Source organism: Syngnathoides biaculeatus, chromosome 3, assembly GCF_019802595.1.
Source record: "Syngnathoides biaculeatus isolate LvHL_M chromosome 3, ASM1980259v1, whole genome shotgun sequence".
Taxonomy (NCBI): Eukaryota; Metazoa; Chordata; class Actinopteri; order Syngnathiformes; family Syngnathidae; genus Syngnathoides; species Syngnathoides biaculeatus.
In genome coordinates, this window is record NC_084642.1 from 26,821,196 (window position 1) to 26,840,078 (window position 18,883).

Sequence of the window (18,883 nt, forward strand, 5' to 3'; positions counted from 1 at the left end):
CCCTAAAATCGCTCCATCACTTATTTAACATTAATATTACAAACTAGATAATTTTATGGCCGTTTCCTAATTAACAACATGTACTAGTGGATCAGCTCTCGTCAATGATATTACATTTGCTTCGCTATTCTACTGGGACCACAATCAGGGCCACGACACACACTATCTCAACGCAGAAATACAAAAGACCAGTGGAACAAATATAATTATAAAAAATATAATAAAAAAGTCTTATAGACACACACCGTCTTTTTATGACTATAAGATATTATCATTCCATTATGTGTTTTGTGCATAAGAACATCACTTTGGCTAAGGACCCCCAAAAATGACACCAACAAAGAGACACGCTTACAAACCACAGTTTGAACTGCAAGCTATGAGTTACACGGAGAAATATGGGGATCAAGCAGCCACGCAAGAATTCAAGCGCAATGAATCCATGGTTTTGAGGAAGCAGGAAAACGAGTTTCGTCAAATCAAGATGACAAAGCTGAGTTTCGATGGACACACGGCAAGGTGCCGAAGTTGGAAGAGCAACTCGAGCAATAGATTATCAAGGAACAAAGAAAAATCAACTGCAGTGTAAAAATAAGCGCAGGAATTGAACTTGCTATTATTACGGGAGGCTTGAGGAGTCAACTTCAACCGCTGGACAGTGTGAACAGGGTGTACAAAGTGAAGTTGTGAGCGGCGTGGGAGCCATGGATGACAAATGGCGAATTGACTGGTGACTTGCTTGCTCCGGTTGTAGTGGGGGAAAAAAAAAACTTTCTTCTGCTTGCAAAAATAAAGGTACAATTGTGCCTCACTGTGTCATGAGCGCCACCATGCCTGTGCCCAATAAAACGATGTGTCTTACATGTGTTAAAATACTGAAATTGCACCCGCAAATGAGACTGCGCCTTTTAATATAATGCACCTTATAGTCACGAAAATGGTATACACACACACACACACACACACACACACACACCACAACGCAGAGCGGCTAAAATAAGTATTTAACACATCACAATTTTTCTGCTCACAATTTGGGTGGGAGGCAAGTCAAACATTAAATGCATGCATCCATATTTATGATGTCGTCGGGTCTTATGGAATCCATGGCTTTTTTGGCTACAAAAAAAATTATAGAAGTTTGCAATTTCTTCCTTATAGTCAGGAAGGAAGTTCCTGACAGAGAGTCATCTGCGGCCAGATGGACAAACCTTTTCATCTCATGAAATAAAAACACCAAAAAGGTCCACCTTGAAAACTTTCAACGCACATTTAGCTGGGGATTTTTTAAACTTTCAGTCAGATCCTGCCTGGTGGATACACCTCGACCATCTGCTCTTTGTGGGTTCAACCAGTCCTCAAGAACATTTTCAACTTTGGGCCATCTGGTCTTACGACCTCTAAAAGCCTTTGTCGTCTTTTGGCACTGCATCAGTTCTTCGTGGTGCCATCTCTAAACCCTTTACATCAATTTGTTAATGCCAAGCTTCCGTGCATCAGCCTAATTCCCCTCCTGGATCGACAGATAGATGGTTTTTAACTTAAAAGCTGCATCATATGCTTTTCTTCTTGGATTCTTCATGATGATTGTGTGAAAGATTAAAAAGATATTTTGTGTTTGTGTGTGGCCTGCTGCATTTTGCTTCGAGCGTGGCAAAAAGTAGCGCCATCTTCATCATCTATTTATACACGCTTGAGGTATCTTCGTCGTCTTCTCCTGGAGGTGGCGTCATCTTGTACACACACTGGAGGTAAAGTTTTCTTCTTTTCTAATGGCATCTGTACATGCCTAAAAACATTTAGCAGGGCCATGTTTAAGCATTACGCTCGGAACAAGTTTTTGTTGTTGGAAAAAAGTAGCAGCTTGTAATACGGAAAATACGGTAAGACTTTTTACAAAAGCCTGTTAGGGTGACAGCTTCCAGATGTCACATGTATTGCTGTTGTTTGATTCTCATTTTCAATCGGATTCAAGTCAGGTGATAGGCTTTGTTTTAGTAATCCTGTTGAAATGTCCATCCTCAGCCAGTTTGTCAAAAATCTAATTGTAAATTTGACCATTTATGCTTCCTTCAATCTGAATTTTACCAGTACCACTTGCTAAAAAGCAGCTCCACGCCATCATATTCCCATCCTCAAACTTCAATTTTTGTATGGTGTTTTTAGGGTGTGTAAATGTGGTGTGCATTACGGACTCCAAAGTGTTCAGTTTTGCTCTCATATGACCAGACTATAGTTTGCATGTATTTAACTGGCTTGTACAAAAGTTGTTCAGCAAACTTTAAACAGACAGGAAACAACACGTGACATGGGCAGGACATAAAAGGCTGAGGGGCACCACCTCATCCACACGCACCATCAGCACCGGAGCACCCCAAGGTTGTGTCCTCTCACCTCTGCTCTTCTCGCTCTACACTAACGACCACACCTCGTGGCAGCCAACTGTCAAACTCCTGAAGTTTGCAGATGACACCATGGTCATCGGCCTCCTCAAAGACGGCGACGAGTCTGTATATCGACAGGAAGTGGCGAGACTGGAGCTTTGGTGTGGTCAACACAACCTGGCGTTGAACACTCAAAAGACTGTAGAGATGATTGTGGACTTCAGGAGGCAACCTTCACTATAGCCGCCCCTGATGCTGTCCAACTGTCTTGTGGCTACTGTTGAGACCTTCACGTAGTTGTGATTTACAATCTAAAAGCACCAGCAGTGGAAGATGAACATCAACTCCATCCTCAAAAAAGCCCAACTAAGGATGTACTTCTTGCGGTTTCTGAGGAAGCACGGTCTGTCACGCGAGCTGGTGAGTCAGTTCTACACAGCCAATCAGTACTGTGTACCTCCATCACAGTCTTGTTTGAGGCCACCACAAAAAAAAGGACAAACTCTGACTGCAACAAACAAAACAGCTGAGCTGAACGGATTATCGGGACCACTCTACCCACTATTGAGGATTTACACGCAACGCGAACCAGGTCCAGAGTAGGCAGGATTCTTTCGGATCCTCCACATCCTGGCCACCAGCTCCTTCTGTCAGGAAAGCGCTACAGATCAATGCAAGTCAAAACTGGCAGGGATTCAAACGTTTTTTCCCCCTCTGGCAATAGTATAGTCATTAAATCCTTAATCACCAAATTTACTATTTTCTGCCTTGTGCAATTGTTGGGACACTCGTATTCTGCTGGTCCAATCAATAGTATTAATTTATTTTTGTAGACTATCGCACGATTCATCACTAACTTTCTTCCTTTGCACAACTGTCATTGCACCGTCATTGCACTGGTCTATTACGGGAACCGTGAACGGGTAAAGAGACTGTACAAGCTTTACACAGTGTGGGACATTGGCACACTTATCTCGTACTTGTCCTAAACAAACATTTTACATCTTGCACGACGTTTAAAACGAATAGTTCCTATAAATTTAAATGTCTCCTGTTCTTTGTTCTGTATGTCTGTATATCCTACCAGGCCAGCACCGTCTGCCAGAGAAAGATTCCTTCTTTATTTTCTGTTTTTTTATACACTCTGCCAAATAAAGCTGATTCTGATATCCGTATGTAAAACTAGTTCAGACAAGATTATTTTTGTGATGTTAGTGAGGCACTGCCCAAACATGATTTCAGAAAACGTTTTACCCAAACAGTGACCCAAGCATTGCAATGGTCATGTGGTTAAGTTTCTGCTGTCTCTTAAGTGTTTCTTTTATTGATGTTGCTTTCAATTTCATACTTTGAGTATTATTTAAAAAAATGCAATGCCTACTGTACCTCTTTACTGAAATATTTTTTTGTTTTGTGCAGGGTATCAAAGAAAATCTGTATCTGTAAAACCTGTATACTTTTTATTCTTTTTAGAATGATTTACTCCTGCCTTGGAAGCAATGTTCCCTCTAAGGTGCGCCACTGCGCAATTGCACACTTGTACCACATTCTCAGCACACATGAAAACTAATCCAGCGCAGTGAGCCACAGCCTGACTTTTATTTTTCCCCCAACACGGAAGCACTCGATCTCCTGCTAGTTACATGACTCTGCCACCCTTCAACTCTTAAAAGGATACACTCATAATTACAAACATCATTCACCCTGCACCATTCTGTGCAACGTAGAGCAAAGAGAGTTATACATGCTGCTTGAGTTTACGCTCGATAATAATGGTAAAAGTAAAAAAAATAAATAAGTGCTGTTGTTTTAATGAATGTCGGGGTATGTGAATAATAGTAGAAAAAGTGGTGAAACTGGACGAATTTTTTTCTTTTTTGAGTAAAATAAGTCTGGTCTTAAGTCAAAGTAGAAGGTACAGGATGAGAAGGTGTAAAATCTTAAAATTCCACCTTGGCACAGCCTGATCGAGAATGAAAGCACACACAATACAGTGCATAAACAGCCAATTCTGTATTTTAAATATAGGAGGCAACATAACATTAACCTTAGAGCCCAAGTGTCATCCCTATAAACATTCTAAAATAGATATTGTAATGAAAACTACATAACATTATTCACTTTAATGTCTATATGAAAAAAATAAATGTGAGCGGAGAGCACGACATCCATACGCAAAGTTGCAGAAGTGTCATTCTACGATATCCAAGTGGCCATACTGGTTGCATCCTTTGTCTGTGACGTCACCCGGACATCCGCCAATGAAAACCCATGGTGCACCCTAACTATCAGAGACAAACGCGCTCCTTCTGACACGGAAGCTCTTTTTGAATAGGAGAACACCGAACAACCGAGTGTAGTTACCGGGGCAATATTACACTCTTGTTTCGAGCCCTCGGGCAATATTACACTATTGTTTCGAACCATATTCAGATGATATGCGATCACGGTCAAACCCCAACCCCGTCCAATCCACTTCCGCGGCGGAGATGAGTCATCGCGGCTCATCGCAGCCGGCCGGTCCTGCTTATGATGGAGCCGAGACATGCTGCTTTAGGGGGTTGTTCACAGACGCCGCAGTATGCTTTACTGCACGCACGCAGCTGAGTGAGGCATTCTCGGCTGGGTTCTTCAGAGCCGCCCCCGTCCGCAATGCCCGACCCACAGTCTTCGCAGAAGCTGTGACCACCGAACGCGGCGCCTCAGCTGGTGTGGCTGATTTTCAGTGCTGTGGTGGCATATAAGGGAGTCGAGCCGTGCTGTTTTTAGGGGCATGTTCATAGCCGCCACAGTACTCGATGAACACTGTCGAGCCGGGGCGCATTACTGCGCGCACGTGGCTGAGTGAGGCATTCTTGGCTGGGTTCTTCAGATTCGCCGCAATCCGCGCAGCAGCCCGACGCCGTACGACGCTCACATCGACATATTTCGTACGTGGATCTTTTGTTATGTTATGAGAGACTGATTACATGATCCACCCCAAACTATTATTTTTTTTAGTAGCTGCGTACACACCTGCCTGTCATTCGGAATCCACAAAGCTCTCGTCCTCTGCACCCTTACAATCCATTTTTCACAACAAACCAGGTCTCTTGCAAACTTATGAAGGGTAAATCCATTCTCCCGAGTGTTCAAGCAACGTCCAGCAATGCAATGAGCCGGCATTTTGGCTAACACGAAGGAACAACGAGCTACCTTCCCGGAGGTAAAACTAATGGAAAAAAACGAGTCCACTTGGGGGCGCCGCTGTCCTTATGTCACTTCCTGCTTCTCAAAAACAAATCCCTCGAGAGGATTTACATGGCGAGAGTTACAAAAAGCTGTATACGTCGAAATCATGTTTTGTGGTAAAAAAAAACATGCACCCATATGGGCTGACGTTTTTTCATTAATACCGTACTAAAAATCATCCATTTCATGACAGTAGCCCTTTAAAACTGTTTGGGACCATCATTCATCTTTCAACATGCATTGTTAAAGAAATTCTGCAAGCAATCATTCAGTTTTACATAAAGAAAAACAGACAGGGATATAATTGTGGGTTGAAAAAAAATGAAAAACTTGCAAACGACCTTCCTTTTAGTTAATAGTTGGCTTGGTTTAGTTAGCAATGTATTTTGTTTGTTGACATATTCATTGTAACTTTGCAAAAACACAAACTTGTTCTTAAAAATATTCTGATGGGAATGTAAATGCTGTAATCTGAATCTTTGAATGAGCCATGTCATTTCAATGGATGACACTGATCTGACCAGTGCATACGTCTGATGTTGCTCCCAGTGGTCAAAGGGGTTAGTGTGTTTGCTCGGACACGTAGAAAATTAGAGGGAGAGCGAGAGGGCAAGAGAGAGAAAATCTCAATATCAATGAGTTCTACTGAAATTTGGTGGTGAAATTTAAAGGTCAATAGCATCTTTGAAAGTAAATTTTGTGAGAACTTTTTGTGAGACGTGTTGAAAACGGACACAGCGAAATAACACTGCTAATCCAAATCCTGTATCTTCTCAACTCCCCTCAGTACCATCTACTACCTCAAATGTATCTGACTAAGTGTTCAACTATGCATACCAATCTTGACTGGGGAAAAAACATGCATATTATAAATCCGGTTAAAGAGAATAAAACAGTTGTCGGGGAAAATTCTGCAGAATATTTACATATATTTGTCATTCAGTTTTTAATCATGAATGAAGATGTCAAGTGTGAACACAGATGAGAAGTCAAACGTGTGCAACAAAAACCCTTCTAAGTCTAATTTTAGACAATCAACGAAATGGTAACACTTAAACAATACTTCTATCAGCAAAGAAAATTGTAAATAAAAATAGAAGAGTTCTGACAGACTCTTGAAGCAATATTTTCTAATGTCTGTTTAACCAATAGCTTAGTTATTTCAGAAAAAGATAAAGACCAATGAAATTTAACAGTAATAAAATGTTACACAGCTGACGGGTTGGATACTATGACAAAAAAAAGTAAGTCTCTTACCTGGTTTTTGTGAACCAAAAGTGAGAGCAACTCTGCTAAGCAAATCAGGCTTTGCATATTTGTCATCATCTGCGAGCACCCAGAAACAACCATCTGACATTTCCTGGGGATGGATCTGGAAAGAAAAAAAACAAAAATCCTCAAATCAGGCTCGCACAGAATACAGTGGTTCTTTGTTAACATGCTCATAACTCAAAGCACTCATCTCACATCAACCTCATTAAAATGAATAAAAATGACGTGTTCTAGCCTACCCCTAAAAAGCTGTAATGAGCATTTATGATGAAAAATATAGAACTAGATGAGAGGTCAGACAAAGTACAAGTCCAAAACCCCATGACGAGTACAAATATTGGATGTCGTTTTCCCTTGCCCGGACACAGGTAACCGCGACCCCACTTTGGAGACAAGCCTGAGGGTGGGGATTGAAGGTGAGTGCCTGTTAGCTAGTCCTGCAGCGATGGGGCTCGGCCGGGGACAGCCCAAAAGGGTATCGTGTCTCCCATTCCATGGGCTCACCACCAGTGAGAGGAGCCATGGGGATCGGGTGCGATGTGAACTTGAGCGATCCAATCTCCAGCTACAGAAACTAGCTCTAGGGACATAGAATGTCACCTCTTTGGCATGGAAGGATCCCGACTTGGCGCATGAGGTCGAGAAGTTCCGACTAGAGACAGTCGGACTCGCCTCTCGGCACCATTTGAGCTCTGGTACCTCTGTTCCAATCTGGAGTTGCACACAGACTGCTTGGTCTCCGGTACCTCTGTTCCATTCTGGAGGTGCCTACGGCGAGAGGCGCAAGCAGGTGTGGGTATACATATTGTCCCCTTGCCCAGGGGCGGTACATTGGGGTTTACCCCGGTGGATGAGAGTGTAGCCTCCCTCAGCCTTTGGGTAGGGGGATGGGACCTGACTGTTTGTGCATATGCACCAAACAGCAGTTCAGATACCCACCCTTTTTGGAGTTCTTAGAGAGAGTGCTGGTGAGCACTCCCTCCAAGGACACCATCATTCTGCTGGAGGACTTCAATGCCCACGTGGGCATCACTGATTGTCCATACACCATGTTGAGGTATAGGGGTGGCCACATGTGCACTTGGCAGTAGGACACCCTAGGTCGCAGGTCGATGATCGACTTTGTGGTCATGTCATTGGATTTGCGACCACATGTCTTGGACTTGGGCAAAGAGAGGGGCGGAGCTGTCAACTGATCACCACCTGGTGGAGAGTTGGCTCTAATGGTGGGAGAAGATGCTGGTCTGACGTGGCAGGCCCAAACATATTTTTGAGGGTCTGCTGGGAACGGCTGGCAGATTCCTCTGTCATAAGGAATTTCAACTCCCACCTCCGAAAGAACTTTGCTCATGTTCCGGAGAAGGCGGGGGACACTGAGTCCAAGTGGACAGTGTTCCTCGTCTCCATTGCTGAGGCGGCCGACCAGAACTGTGGCCATAAGGTGGTCGGTGCCTGTTGGCCTATAGCGGCAACCCCCAAAGACATTGGTGGACACCAACAGTGAGGGATGGCGTCAAGCTGAAAAAGGAGTCCTATCGGGCATTTCTGGCCTGTGAGACTCCCGGTGCACCTGCTTGGTACTGGCTGGCCAAGTGGAATGCAGCTTCAGTGGTCGCTGAGGCAAAAACCTGGGCGTGGGAGGAGTTCGGTGAGGCCACGGAGAATGACTTCAAGACGGGTTTGAGCAAATCTGCCGTATAAAAAAAAAAAAAAAAAAAACTCATTGAAATACACCCTAGACATGCTTTTATGCCATCTACAAGAAACCCGAGGAAAAATGAAAATGACATACAGTACTTAGCACAGTCCAGAGCTGAACATCTGCTGTGCTATAGAGCTCGTGCACTTACGTCATCAAATCATGTCACAGGCCGGAAGTGACGATCAAACAAACCATTCTTCAGTGCTCGGTCGGTTGGAGACGACACGAAAATACGTTTTATAGCCCGACACCCAGAGTTTTGTCCAAAACCGTTAAACATTAAGAAGGTGGTAATAATTGAAGGTACGTGGAAAAATGAGAGACACTTGGCATAGAGGATCCATGTTTAATGCCGAAGTCAATGTTTTTGCCGATAATTGAACTATTAACCAGCTTCCGGTTGTCTTGGACAACTAGATCGACACATGTATCTGCTGAGTAAGTCGTTGAAATTTACACAGAAGACTTTGAAAGCGTAGAAAAGTCTGGACACATACATATACCTCGTTGCTGGATCTGTTCTCAATCAAGAATAAATCGCACAGAGATGGAGCCACTCTGATTTTTTCAATAAAAATACCAATATTTAAATAAATGACTCCTAGTTTTACACAAACTCACATTCATTGACTATAACTCCTGCCATTCAAAGTATTAACACTAATCGTGCTCCTGGGCCCGATGGACTGACCATAGAATTTTATAAAGCATTTCAAAAACAATTATTGACTCCATTGATGGGCATGTATATCGAATCATATAATAAGGAGAATCTTCCTCCTACATTGAGACTTGCGTTGATTACCCTGATCCTCAAACCTCATAAGCCTTCCACAGAATGTTCCTTGTATAGAGCAATAAACTTGATGGGATGCGATACAAAAATACTTTGCAAAGCTCTGGCAATACGATTGGATCAGTATATACCTAGTTTAATACATAATGATCAAAATGGCTTTGTTAAAAAACGTCAAGTATTTCACAATATTCGAACAGTTTTGAATATATTAGATGAAAAGGCAAAGTGTAAAGACACAGCACTGCTCTCATTGGATGCACGTTAGGCCTTTGACAGAACTGAATGGTCATTTTTATTTAATGTTCTTGTTTGGATTTGGCAATAATTTTCTTAAATGGTTAAATTTTATATATATATATATATATATATATATATATAATATATATATATATATATATATATACACACACACACACACACACACACACACACACACACAAACAAACCCTACTGCTAGTATTATCACCAACAGTATTTCTTCTAAACCAATTGTTTTGGAAACATCCACACGCCAGGGCTGTCCTCTTTCCCCAATCTTGGGTTAGGATTAGTTAGCCTTAGCACCCCTGGCCATGTCGATTTGTATGGATAGAGGCTTGACGGGCATCCAAATTGGTGATCAAGATCACAGAATCTCTCTTTATGCTGATGACGTAATTCTCTTTTTGTCTAAGTTATCCACGAGCCTTCCAAATTTATTGGAGCAAATTAAAAAGTGTGGTAGTTTCTCAGGTTATGTGATTAATGATACAAAGTCATCTATTTTATTTTTAAGTACTGAAGAGAGACTTAATCCTGTGGTTAACGCTCCTTTTTTGAACGCAAGAGATGGATTTACTTATTTGGGGGGTCAAAATTTCCCCTGACATTAACAATATCATTCAGGTTAATTATAACCCTTTAATCTTGGAGGTAACAGACAGGTGGATGATTATGCTTATTTCAATGTTAGGACATATAAACATAGTTAAAATGAACGTTTTGCCGAATTTTTTTTTTTTTTTTTTTTTTTCCAAACCATACCTCTTCCATTACCTGACATCTTTTTCACTAGACTCAACAGAATGCTCCTGAATTTTGATTGATTTATATGCCTTATGAAACTGGAGGGTTACAATTTCCAAACTTTAAATGGTATTACTGGTCTGCTCAATTACACTCAGCTATGTATTATTTTTCAACATCACCATCACCCTCTTGGGTAAAAATAGAGCAGGCAACAGTACCACACCTTCTATTGAAGTATTTCTTATATTCTGCTGAGAATAGAGTATTGAAACGGCAGACCAAGAATCCATTTTTGAAAAATACAATAGATATCTGGTTTGAATCCCACAAACATATAGGGGACACTCCTTTACTTCCACGCTTCTCTCCCACATGGCATAATGCGACTTTTAAAGCTGGAGGAGCAGATGGGGGTTTTAAATTATGGGCAAATCTTCTTCTTCTTCTTCTTTCGGCTTGTCCCTTTCGGGGTCGCCACAGCGTGTCATCTCAGATGAACGCACATATATGTTTGGCACAATTTTTACGCCGGATGCCCTTCCTGACGCAATGGTATAAAATCAATAGGTGACCTTTATGTAAATGGTGAAATGCTTACATTTATTCAAATATGTCAAAAATGTTCTATTCCCAATAAGCATTTTTTCAAATATCTGCAGTTAAAACACTGTCAGCACAAATAAAAAAACAATGTATGAACCCCCTTTGTCCAGTTTAGAAGACATTGTCCAATCAGGTTTGCATGGATGTAAGCAGATATCTATGTTCTATAAATCTCTAGTCTCACATTGTACAGAATCAAGTAAAAATAGATTGGAGGCATGGAAACTAGATATTAAAGAAAATATTGAAGTAATTGATTGGGAACATGCATGCCTTAAAGCACAAAAACAAACAAATACTAGAATGAGGCTATTTCAATATAAATGGCTGATGAGGACTTATGTGACTCCTGTTAAACTTCATCGGTGGACCCCTGACATTACAGACACGTGTAGTAAGTGCTCTAATGACAAGGGTATTTTATATCATTGTTTATGGGATTGTTGGAAAGTCAAGGATTATTGGAAATCTATTCAGAAAATTTCTATAATAGTTGGAATTCAGGTTATTATTATTCAGGGTAGGTATATATCCCAAGGATTTTGCTGTTAATAAAAAGAAGGCCCCGCTTTTAGATTTCGGTCTCCTGCAGGCCAGAACAATTGCATTATTTTGGAAAAAAGTGGACGACATATGGAGACCCTTAGAAGAGTTTTTGAAAAAAAATTTGAATTATTTGTGATTTGTGTGCTTTCTTTTTTTTAACACTATTATGCATACTGGTTTTTTTTTTGTTTTACTGTTATTGTGTTGTTTTTGTAAAATTATATATGAAAAATCAAATAAATATATTGTTGAAAAAAAATCTATGATTGGGGAAGAAAAAAAAAAAAAAAAGACAGCGAGTCGGCTCCTCTGTACACGAAGCGTGTTGCTGTACACGTTAACCTTTGGTAAACTTCTCCGTGACAGACGTTTTTTTTTTTTTTAAATAGGCATTGTTCTCAAAAGAGTCCAATGCCTATTTAAAAAAAGAAAAACCGCTGGAATAGGCAACAGCCTCATAGACGGAAGCGCTTTGTGGCCACACGAACTTCAGTAAATATCTGTGTGACTGACGGGTTTATTATTCTATTTTTAAATACGTATTGGACTCATTTGAGAACAATGCATTTAAAAAAAAAAAAAAAAAAAAAGTCTGTCAGGGAGAGGTTTACCGAAGATTAACGTGTGGCTGCAACATGGTTCGTGTACGTTGGAGATGACTCCCGTTTTTATTTTCTTTTTTTTTTTTAAATCCATTGTTCTCAAATGAGCCAATTTGGCATTAAAAATATTTCTTGGTAATTTGAGATTGAGAAGAATGATTCCTACCTGAAGTGAAGTGATCGGTACACAGTCGTGTGTATTTGGTTGGGCACCATCCTTCATGTTTAATTGCTGAAATCCATCGATCTTTTCTTGTCTTTTCAGCTAGTATTCCGTAGAATGATCTCTTTGAATATCTTTAATATGTTGTAACAACCAAAAGCGCAACAAGTCTCGGGCATTGTGAATATTCTGCTCCGAGTCAATGTCCCCCAGACTGTCAAGCAGCTCTTTTCGACCGGCAATATGGTGCTGTGAAAATGGTGACGTCACGTGCACAAGCTCTATATTGGTACGTATCCAAAATGATGAAAAAATATTTCCAACTACCAGGAATGTAACAAATTCGGATTATCACCTTATTCTGTTATATGCATTCATGATATCCATCCATCCATTATCTGTACTGCTTATTCTAATTGAGGAATGAGCGGCACATTGAAGGAGAAAGTTTGATTAAACATTTCATTTTGAATTTGTATTTGTTGTTTTTATACAGTATAAGATAGTGCCATATTTTTCATGATAAATGCTTATTACAGTTTTTTAGGGGAAGGCTAGAACATAATGCGATTTCTATTCATGCAGTGGGCTTTTTGCGGATCAACTCAAATGCAACTTGTTACATGTTACAGTGGGGATGACAACACAAGTGGATCATGGCAACTGTATTGTAAGAGGAAAATGGGGGGGAAAAACATGTTGGTCACTGGTACTCAGGACAAGAGGACTTTGTTTAAGGCTTGCTTGAGGCATGTTCTTTTAATGCGATACAGCCAAGTTGCTAATTTAGTGGCAGTTTCACAATTCTTGAAAATCCATTGAACTTTTGTGTTTTTGAAGTGTTACTGTTATAATTTCTTTGAGATGGTGCATTGTCATGCTTGAAGATGATTTTGGTATCATAGAAGAGTTTGGTTAGACAGAAACTCAACGTAACTTTCAGAGGTCATTTTCACACCTTCAGGGACCCTGACAAGCTATCTCCCCGGCATGTTTCCAGCCAAACATGAGTCTGCCAGTCTGCTACCTCTTTTTTTCATCATGGTGACTTCCAGCAATCCAGGCTTGCTCAGCTTTCATCAGTAGACAATCTAATGCTGCAAGGTATACCTCTGCATCAATGGCTGCTATGAGCATTAAAAGGAGAAACAGCCACGTTGTGGCCTCCATCTTCAGCTGACTTCAACCCTATTGAGAACCAGTGAACATTAAATACCCCTGGGAAGGTATTCAGACATCCTGCAAAGAAATTCCAGCATAAAAACTCGCACGGCAAATATTGGATTCGGCTGAAATGCCAGGGAGAGAACGTGTCACTCTCTTTAGGGTCACTGAAGGTTTGAAAATGACTCAAGTATGTAGAGTTTCATGGTACCAAAAGAATAACAGTAGTTTCAGTGACAAAATGATCTTCAAACATAATAAACAGCATCGGAAAGAAATTCAATGGACGCAAGAATTTTGAAACTGCTATTACATCGGGTGTCCTGTGTCATAATGTAACTTGCCCTGTTTTTAATTGAACTAGCTTCTGATTTATTTAAATATGATCAAACTCTCTAAACTCCAATTATTGTTTTCAGTTCTTTAAAAGCTGTCAAAGGTCTTGAAACTGTGAGAATAATTTGTAACAGTGCAGTTTTGTTGTTGTTTTTTCCCCCAAAAATACTATAATTGGGAGATTTGTCCAAAAACATTTGAATTATATGCTGACAATTGATAACTAGAATAGAATTCTGACTGCCTTTTGTATCAACTATTAAGAGAAAATCAGAGTAATATAGTATATAATTTGCATTGTAATTTCAAACACAGTACATACAGTATACACACCTGTATATACTCATAGTCCAAAGAGAATTTGTTGCTTTGACAATTTCAGAAGTTTGATACCCATGTGGGTATTCTATACAGCTCACATCACATCCTCCTAAAAGGTTCATTTGGAATTACAAGCATATGGTTCGGTATGTTGAACGTCTGTACAAATCCACATCAGATATTAAATAATTAATCACAGCACAAACTAACACCATTCGCAGTGTGAACTAATATTCCACTCCAGTGCTGGGAACAACATCTGCAGAGGTGCCACTCAATGTGATCCAACAGAAGCATAATCATCTGTTATTTTCAAGAACTGTTCTCTTGTCAAAGAAGCCTGTTATTCAGGTCTGGAAATACAAGTGTGTTCCTCAGCTGCTGCTAATAAATATTGGGAACAAAATTGAGGGTAAAAAATAGGTACACTGAAGTGAAGTTTTATAAACTTGGATAACTATTTAAATAGTTGACCAGTGGACAAGATGACCAGTAGATAGTGTTAAAATCAGTACAGAACATCTTTGGGTACAACCCTTTTAAATGACAGTCCAAAGTTTAGTCAACAAGGCTTCCAACTGTTAGTTTTCTTTTTTTTTTCCTATGAGCAACATAAGCAACTAACTACTTCTATAAAATTTATGCATAACATAAATACGTGTACATTACACTTCTACTTACCTTGGACCAATTAAGGCGTTTTGTGGAATTCTCAGGCTTGAACTCCTTCTTAGGTCTAAGGCCATAAGGCAATGCAAGACAAGTGGACAAGCCTGAATTGCACCCAAATCCTAATGGGGGTAGAGGAGGGGCACCAAATGGAGGAGGCACTCCAGGTGGAGGAGGGGGTGCAGTGCATCCAGGTAATGGAGGAAGAGGGGGTGGAGGAGGAACTGGCAACCCAGATGCTGGGTTAGAGGGTGAAAGCCCACAGGGTAATGAAGACACCTGTGCAACGCAGCCAACCACTGGTACAGCTCCACCCTGGACAGATGGAACAATCAATGCATACATTTGAAGTGATTAATATAGGTTCAGTTTTTTTATACTGTGTGTGCATGTGTGTATATCTATCTATCTATCTATCTATATACACATACCCTATATACAGGGTGTCCCAAGAAATGTATACACATTTTAAATATTTGTAAATTATTTTACATGTCAAAATTATTTTTATTTCAATCCTTGGGACAAGTGAGTTCAATTTAACAAGCCACACTCAAACTTGATTACTACCATACTTATTTAATCAAGAAACAGAATCAGTCAGAGAAAGAAGTAGGTGAAGAAATCAAGAACTAATGCATCATGCCACGATCAAAATAATTTCATGAAAAAAATTAAAAGTGATTGAAATCCATCAGTCTGGAAAAGGTTACAAAGCCATTTCCAAGGCTTTCGGGGTCCAGGAAACCTCTGTAAGAGCCATTATCCATAAATAGAGAAAACTGGGAACGTAGCAAAACTTCCCAGGAGGGGACGATCAACTCGAATTACTCCAAGACTGGGATGACGACTCATCCAGCTCGTCACAAAAGAACCTCGAACAAGATTGAAAGACCTGCAGGCCTCGGTGGCCTCAGTTAAAGGGGAAATCCGACCTTCGGCGTCCAGGGCTAACGGCCTCCGCTGCCTGGAAGCTCAGCTTGCGGCCTGCTGCCGGAGCTCGCTCATCAGTCTCCGCGTCATTGCGCCCGAAGAACCATCCGAATATTCAATATTTACAGCCACAGGTTCAAATCTGTATGGAAGTATTCCTTCGTCTTCCCGATCAACCGATACTGCTATTTCTTCATGAGATGAGGATAAATCTGAGAAATCAGCGCTGGGCATAAATGGTGTCCCATGTAATTGAGCCTTTGTTGCAGCATGGTACATGTCACATCTGCGCACGGTAGGTCATGTGACTAGCAAAAATGGCGGCGCCCCTGAAAATGTGTCATTGTCGATAAAAATCTTCTCAAAATACTATTAAATGAGAGGGGATTTAACATCACATTTTTAAAATAGGGTACATATTACATGACCTATTGGATACACTGTTCATGCAAAGCACTGGATTTCCCCTTTAAGGTCAGTGTTCATGACCCGACCATGAGAAATACACTGGTCAAAAATGGCATCCATGGGAGAGTTTCCAGGCGAAAACCCCAGCAGAAGCTCTCTCTAGCACGCCATCTAAGAACTCCAGAAAGGATGAGTACTTTTTGAACTGCTATTTGGTACATAAGCAGAAGTCAGGACCCGTTCCCCACCCAAAGGCGGAGGAAGGCTACCCTCTTGTCTGCAAACCCCACAGTACAGGCGCTGAGTTGGTAATAAGCCCACACCTGCTTGGCGCCTCTCACTGTGAGCAACTCTAGAGTGGAAGAGAGACCAACCCCTCTCAAGAGGACTGGTACCAAAGCCCAAGCAGTGTGTGGTGGCGTGTCCGACTATCTAGTCGGAACTTCTCCATCTCACACACCAGCTCGGGCTCCTTCCCTGGCAGAGATTTGACGTTCCACGTCCGTAGAGCCAGCTTCTGTAGCCGGGGATAGGATCGCCCAAGTCCCTGACTTCGGCCACCGCGCAGCTCGCACTGCGCCCGACCCCTTATGGCCCTCCCACAGGTGGTGAGCCCATGAGAAGGGGAACGCACTTCACCCTTTCGGGCTCTGCCCGGCCGTGCCCCATTGGTGCAGCCCCAGCAACCAGGCGCTCCGTCTGCGGCCCTGGCTCCAAAAGGGGGCCCCGGTGACCCGCATCTGAGCAAGGGAAACCGAGGTCCAATTCTTTTATTTGTCTTAGGGGTTTATGAACCCATACTTTATATGGTCCCTCATGCGCGCGCACACACGCGCACACACACACACACACACACACACACACACACACACACACACACATATGAGACTTGACAAAAGAGAAGATGCTGTGTATGCAAAATGCTTCTATTGCCCACAGCCATTTAAAACACAGTGCTATTTGAGTAATCATTGAGTGTTCTTAGTTCTCAAATTGAAAATTTATCTTGGAAAGAAAATAAATATACTATTCTGAGACTGCAGATCAGTTGAAGTTGAAGAGGGTTGTCAAAACAAATTTATACAATTTATTAATACAATTTGCTCTAATGGAATTGTAATGACAGTTACAAACGGCTGACAGAGGGCCAGTCCGTGTTATCTTTAAACTTTGTGTCAGCGCCCCATAGGCAAGCTTTAATAGAATTAAAATTAGAGGTTTGGGGGCTGGAAGAAAAAAAAAAAAAGACCAAAAGACCACCATTTATTCCAAGAAACCTGGAATTATGCATTTACGGGAGATGCTTTTCAACCTTGAAATCAATGTTTAATATTTTATATACTGTATGTGCATGTAAGAACACATGAATGGATCGAGTGAAACCTGTTAAAAAAAAAAAAACACTTTAAATACCTGAGACTTGAAAGCCTGGAGCTCAGCTTGAAGCTCAGCTATCTTTTCTTCACCCTTAACCAGCTGAGCTTGGGTCTCCTGGCGTTTTAAAAATTCTTCATCAAACTAAAAAATAAAAAAAAATAAAAAAATTCACAAGTTAATCTGCAATTTTGAGCATAAAGCGCATTTGTCTCCCCCCAAAGATTATAAAGTTAATTGTGCGCATTTTACAGGGGCATAGGGGAAAGGTGGGGAATTTTTTTCCTATTTTATAAATCTTCTTTTCCTTTCGGCTTGTCCCGTTAGGGGTCGCCACAGCGTGTCATCTTTTGCCATCTTAGCCTATCTCCTGCATCTTCCTCTCTAACCCCAACTGCCCTCATGTCTTCCCTCACCACATCCATAAACCTTCTCTTTGGTCTTCCTCTCGCTCTTTTGCCTGGGAGCTCCATCCTCAGCATCCTTCTACCAATATACTCACTCTCTCGCCTCTGAACATGTCCAAACCATCGAAGTCTGCTCTCTCGAATCTTGTCTCCAAAACATCCAGCTTTGGCTGTCCCTCTAATGAGCTCATTTCTAATCCTATCCAACCTGGTCACTCCGAGCGAGAACCTCAACATCTTCATTTCTGCCACCTCCAGTTCAGATTCCTGTTGTTTCTTCAGTGCCACTGTCTCTAATCCGTACATCATGGCCGGCCTCACCACTGTTTTGTAAACTTTGCCCTTCATCCGAGCAGACACTCTTCTGTCACATAACACACCAGACACCTTTCGCCAGCTGTTCCAACCTGCTTGGACCCGTTTCTTCACTTCCTGACCACACTCTCCATTGCTCTGTATTGTTGACCCCAAGTATTTGAAGTCGTCCACCCTCGCTATCTCTTCTCCCTGTAGCCTCACTCTTCCCCCTCTACTTTTCTCATTCACGCACATATATTCTGTTTTACTTCGGCTAATCTTCATTCCTCTCCTTTCCAGTGCATGTCTCCATCTTTCCAATTGTTCCTCTGCATGCTCCCTGCTTTCACTGCATATGACAATATCATCTGCGAACATCATGGTCCAAGGGGATTCCAGTCTAACCTCATCTGTCAGCCTATCCATTACCACTGCAAACAGGAAGGGGCTCAGAGCTGATCCCTGATGCAGTCCCACCTCCACCTTAAATTCCTCTGTCACACCTAAGGCACACCTCACCATTGTTCTGCTGCCATCATACATGTCCTGTACTATTTTAACATACTTCTCTGCCACACCAGACTTACGCATGCAGTACCATAGTTCCTCTCTTGGTACTCTGTCATAGGCTTTCTCTAGATCCACAAAGACACAATGTAGCTCC

General features: G+C 41.4%; 1 protein-coding gene across 5 annotated transcripts in view; it reads right to left on the reverse strand.

Moving 5' to 3' along the window:
* Positions 1 to 18,883, reverse strand: part of LOC133498362 (protein diaphanous homolog 3-like) — a 160,640-nt gene that overhangs the window by 120,236 nt on the left and 21,521 nt on the right. For all 5 annotated transcript variants that reach the window (XM_061815092.1, XM_061815088.1, XM_061815091.1 and 2 more), the window contains 3 exons: positions 17,555 to 17,659; positions 14,813 to 15,115; positions 6,873 to 6,987 (listed from right to left, as the gene is read on the reverse strand). In XM_061815092.1, the coding sequence (XP_061671076.1) occupies positions 6,873 to 6,987; positions 14,813 to 15,115; positions 17,555 to 17,659 (523 nt within the window). The remainder of the gene's footprint in view (positions 1 to 6,872; positions 6,988 to 14,812; positions 15,116 to 17,554; positions 17,660 to 18,883) is intronic.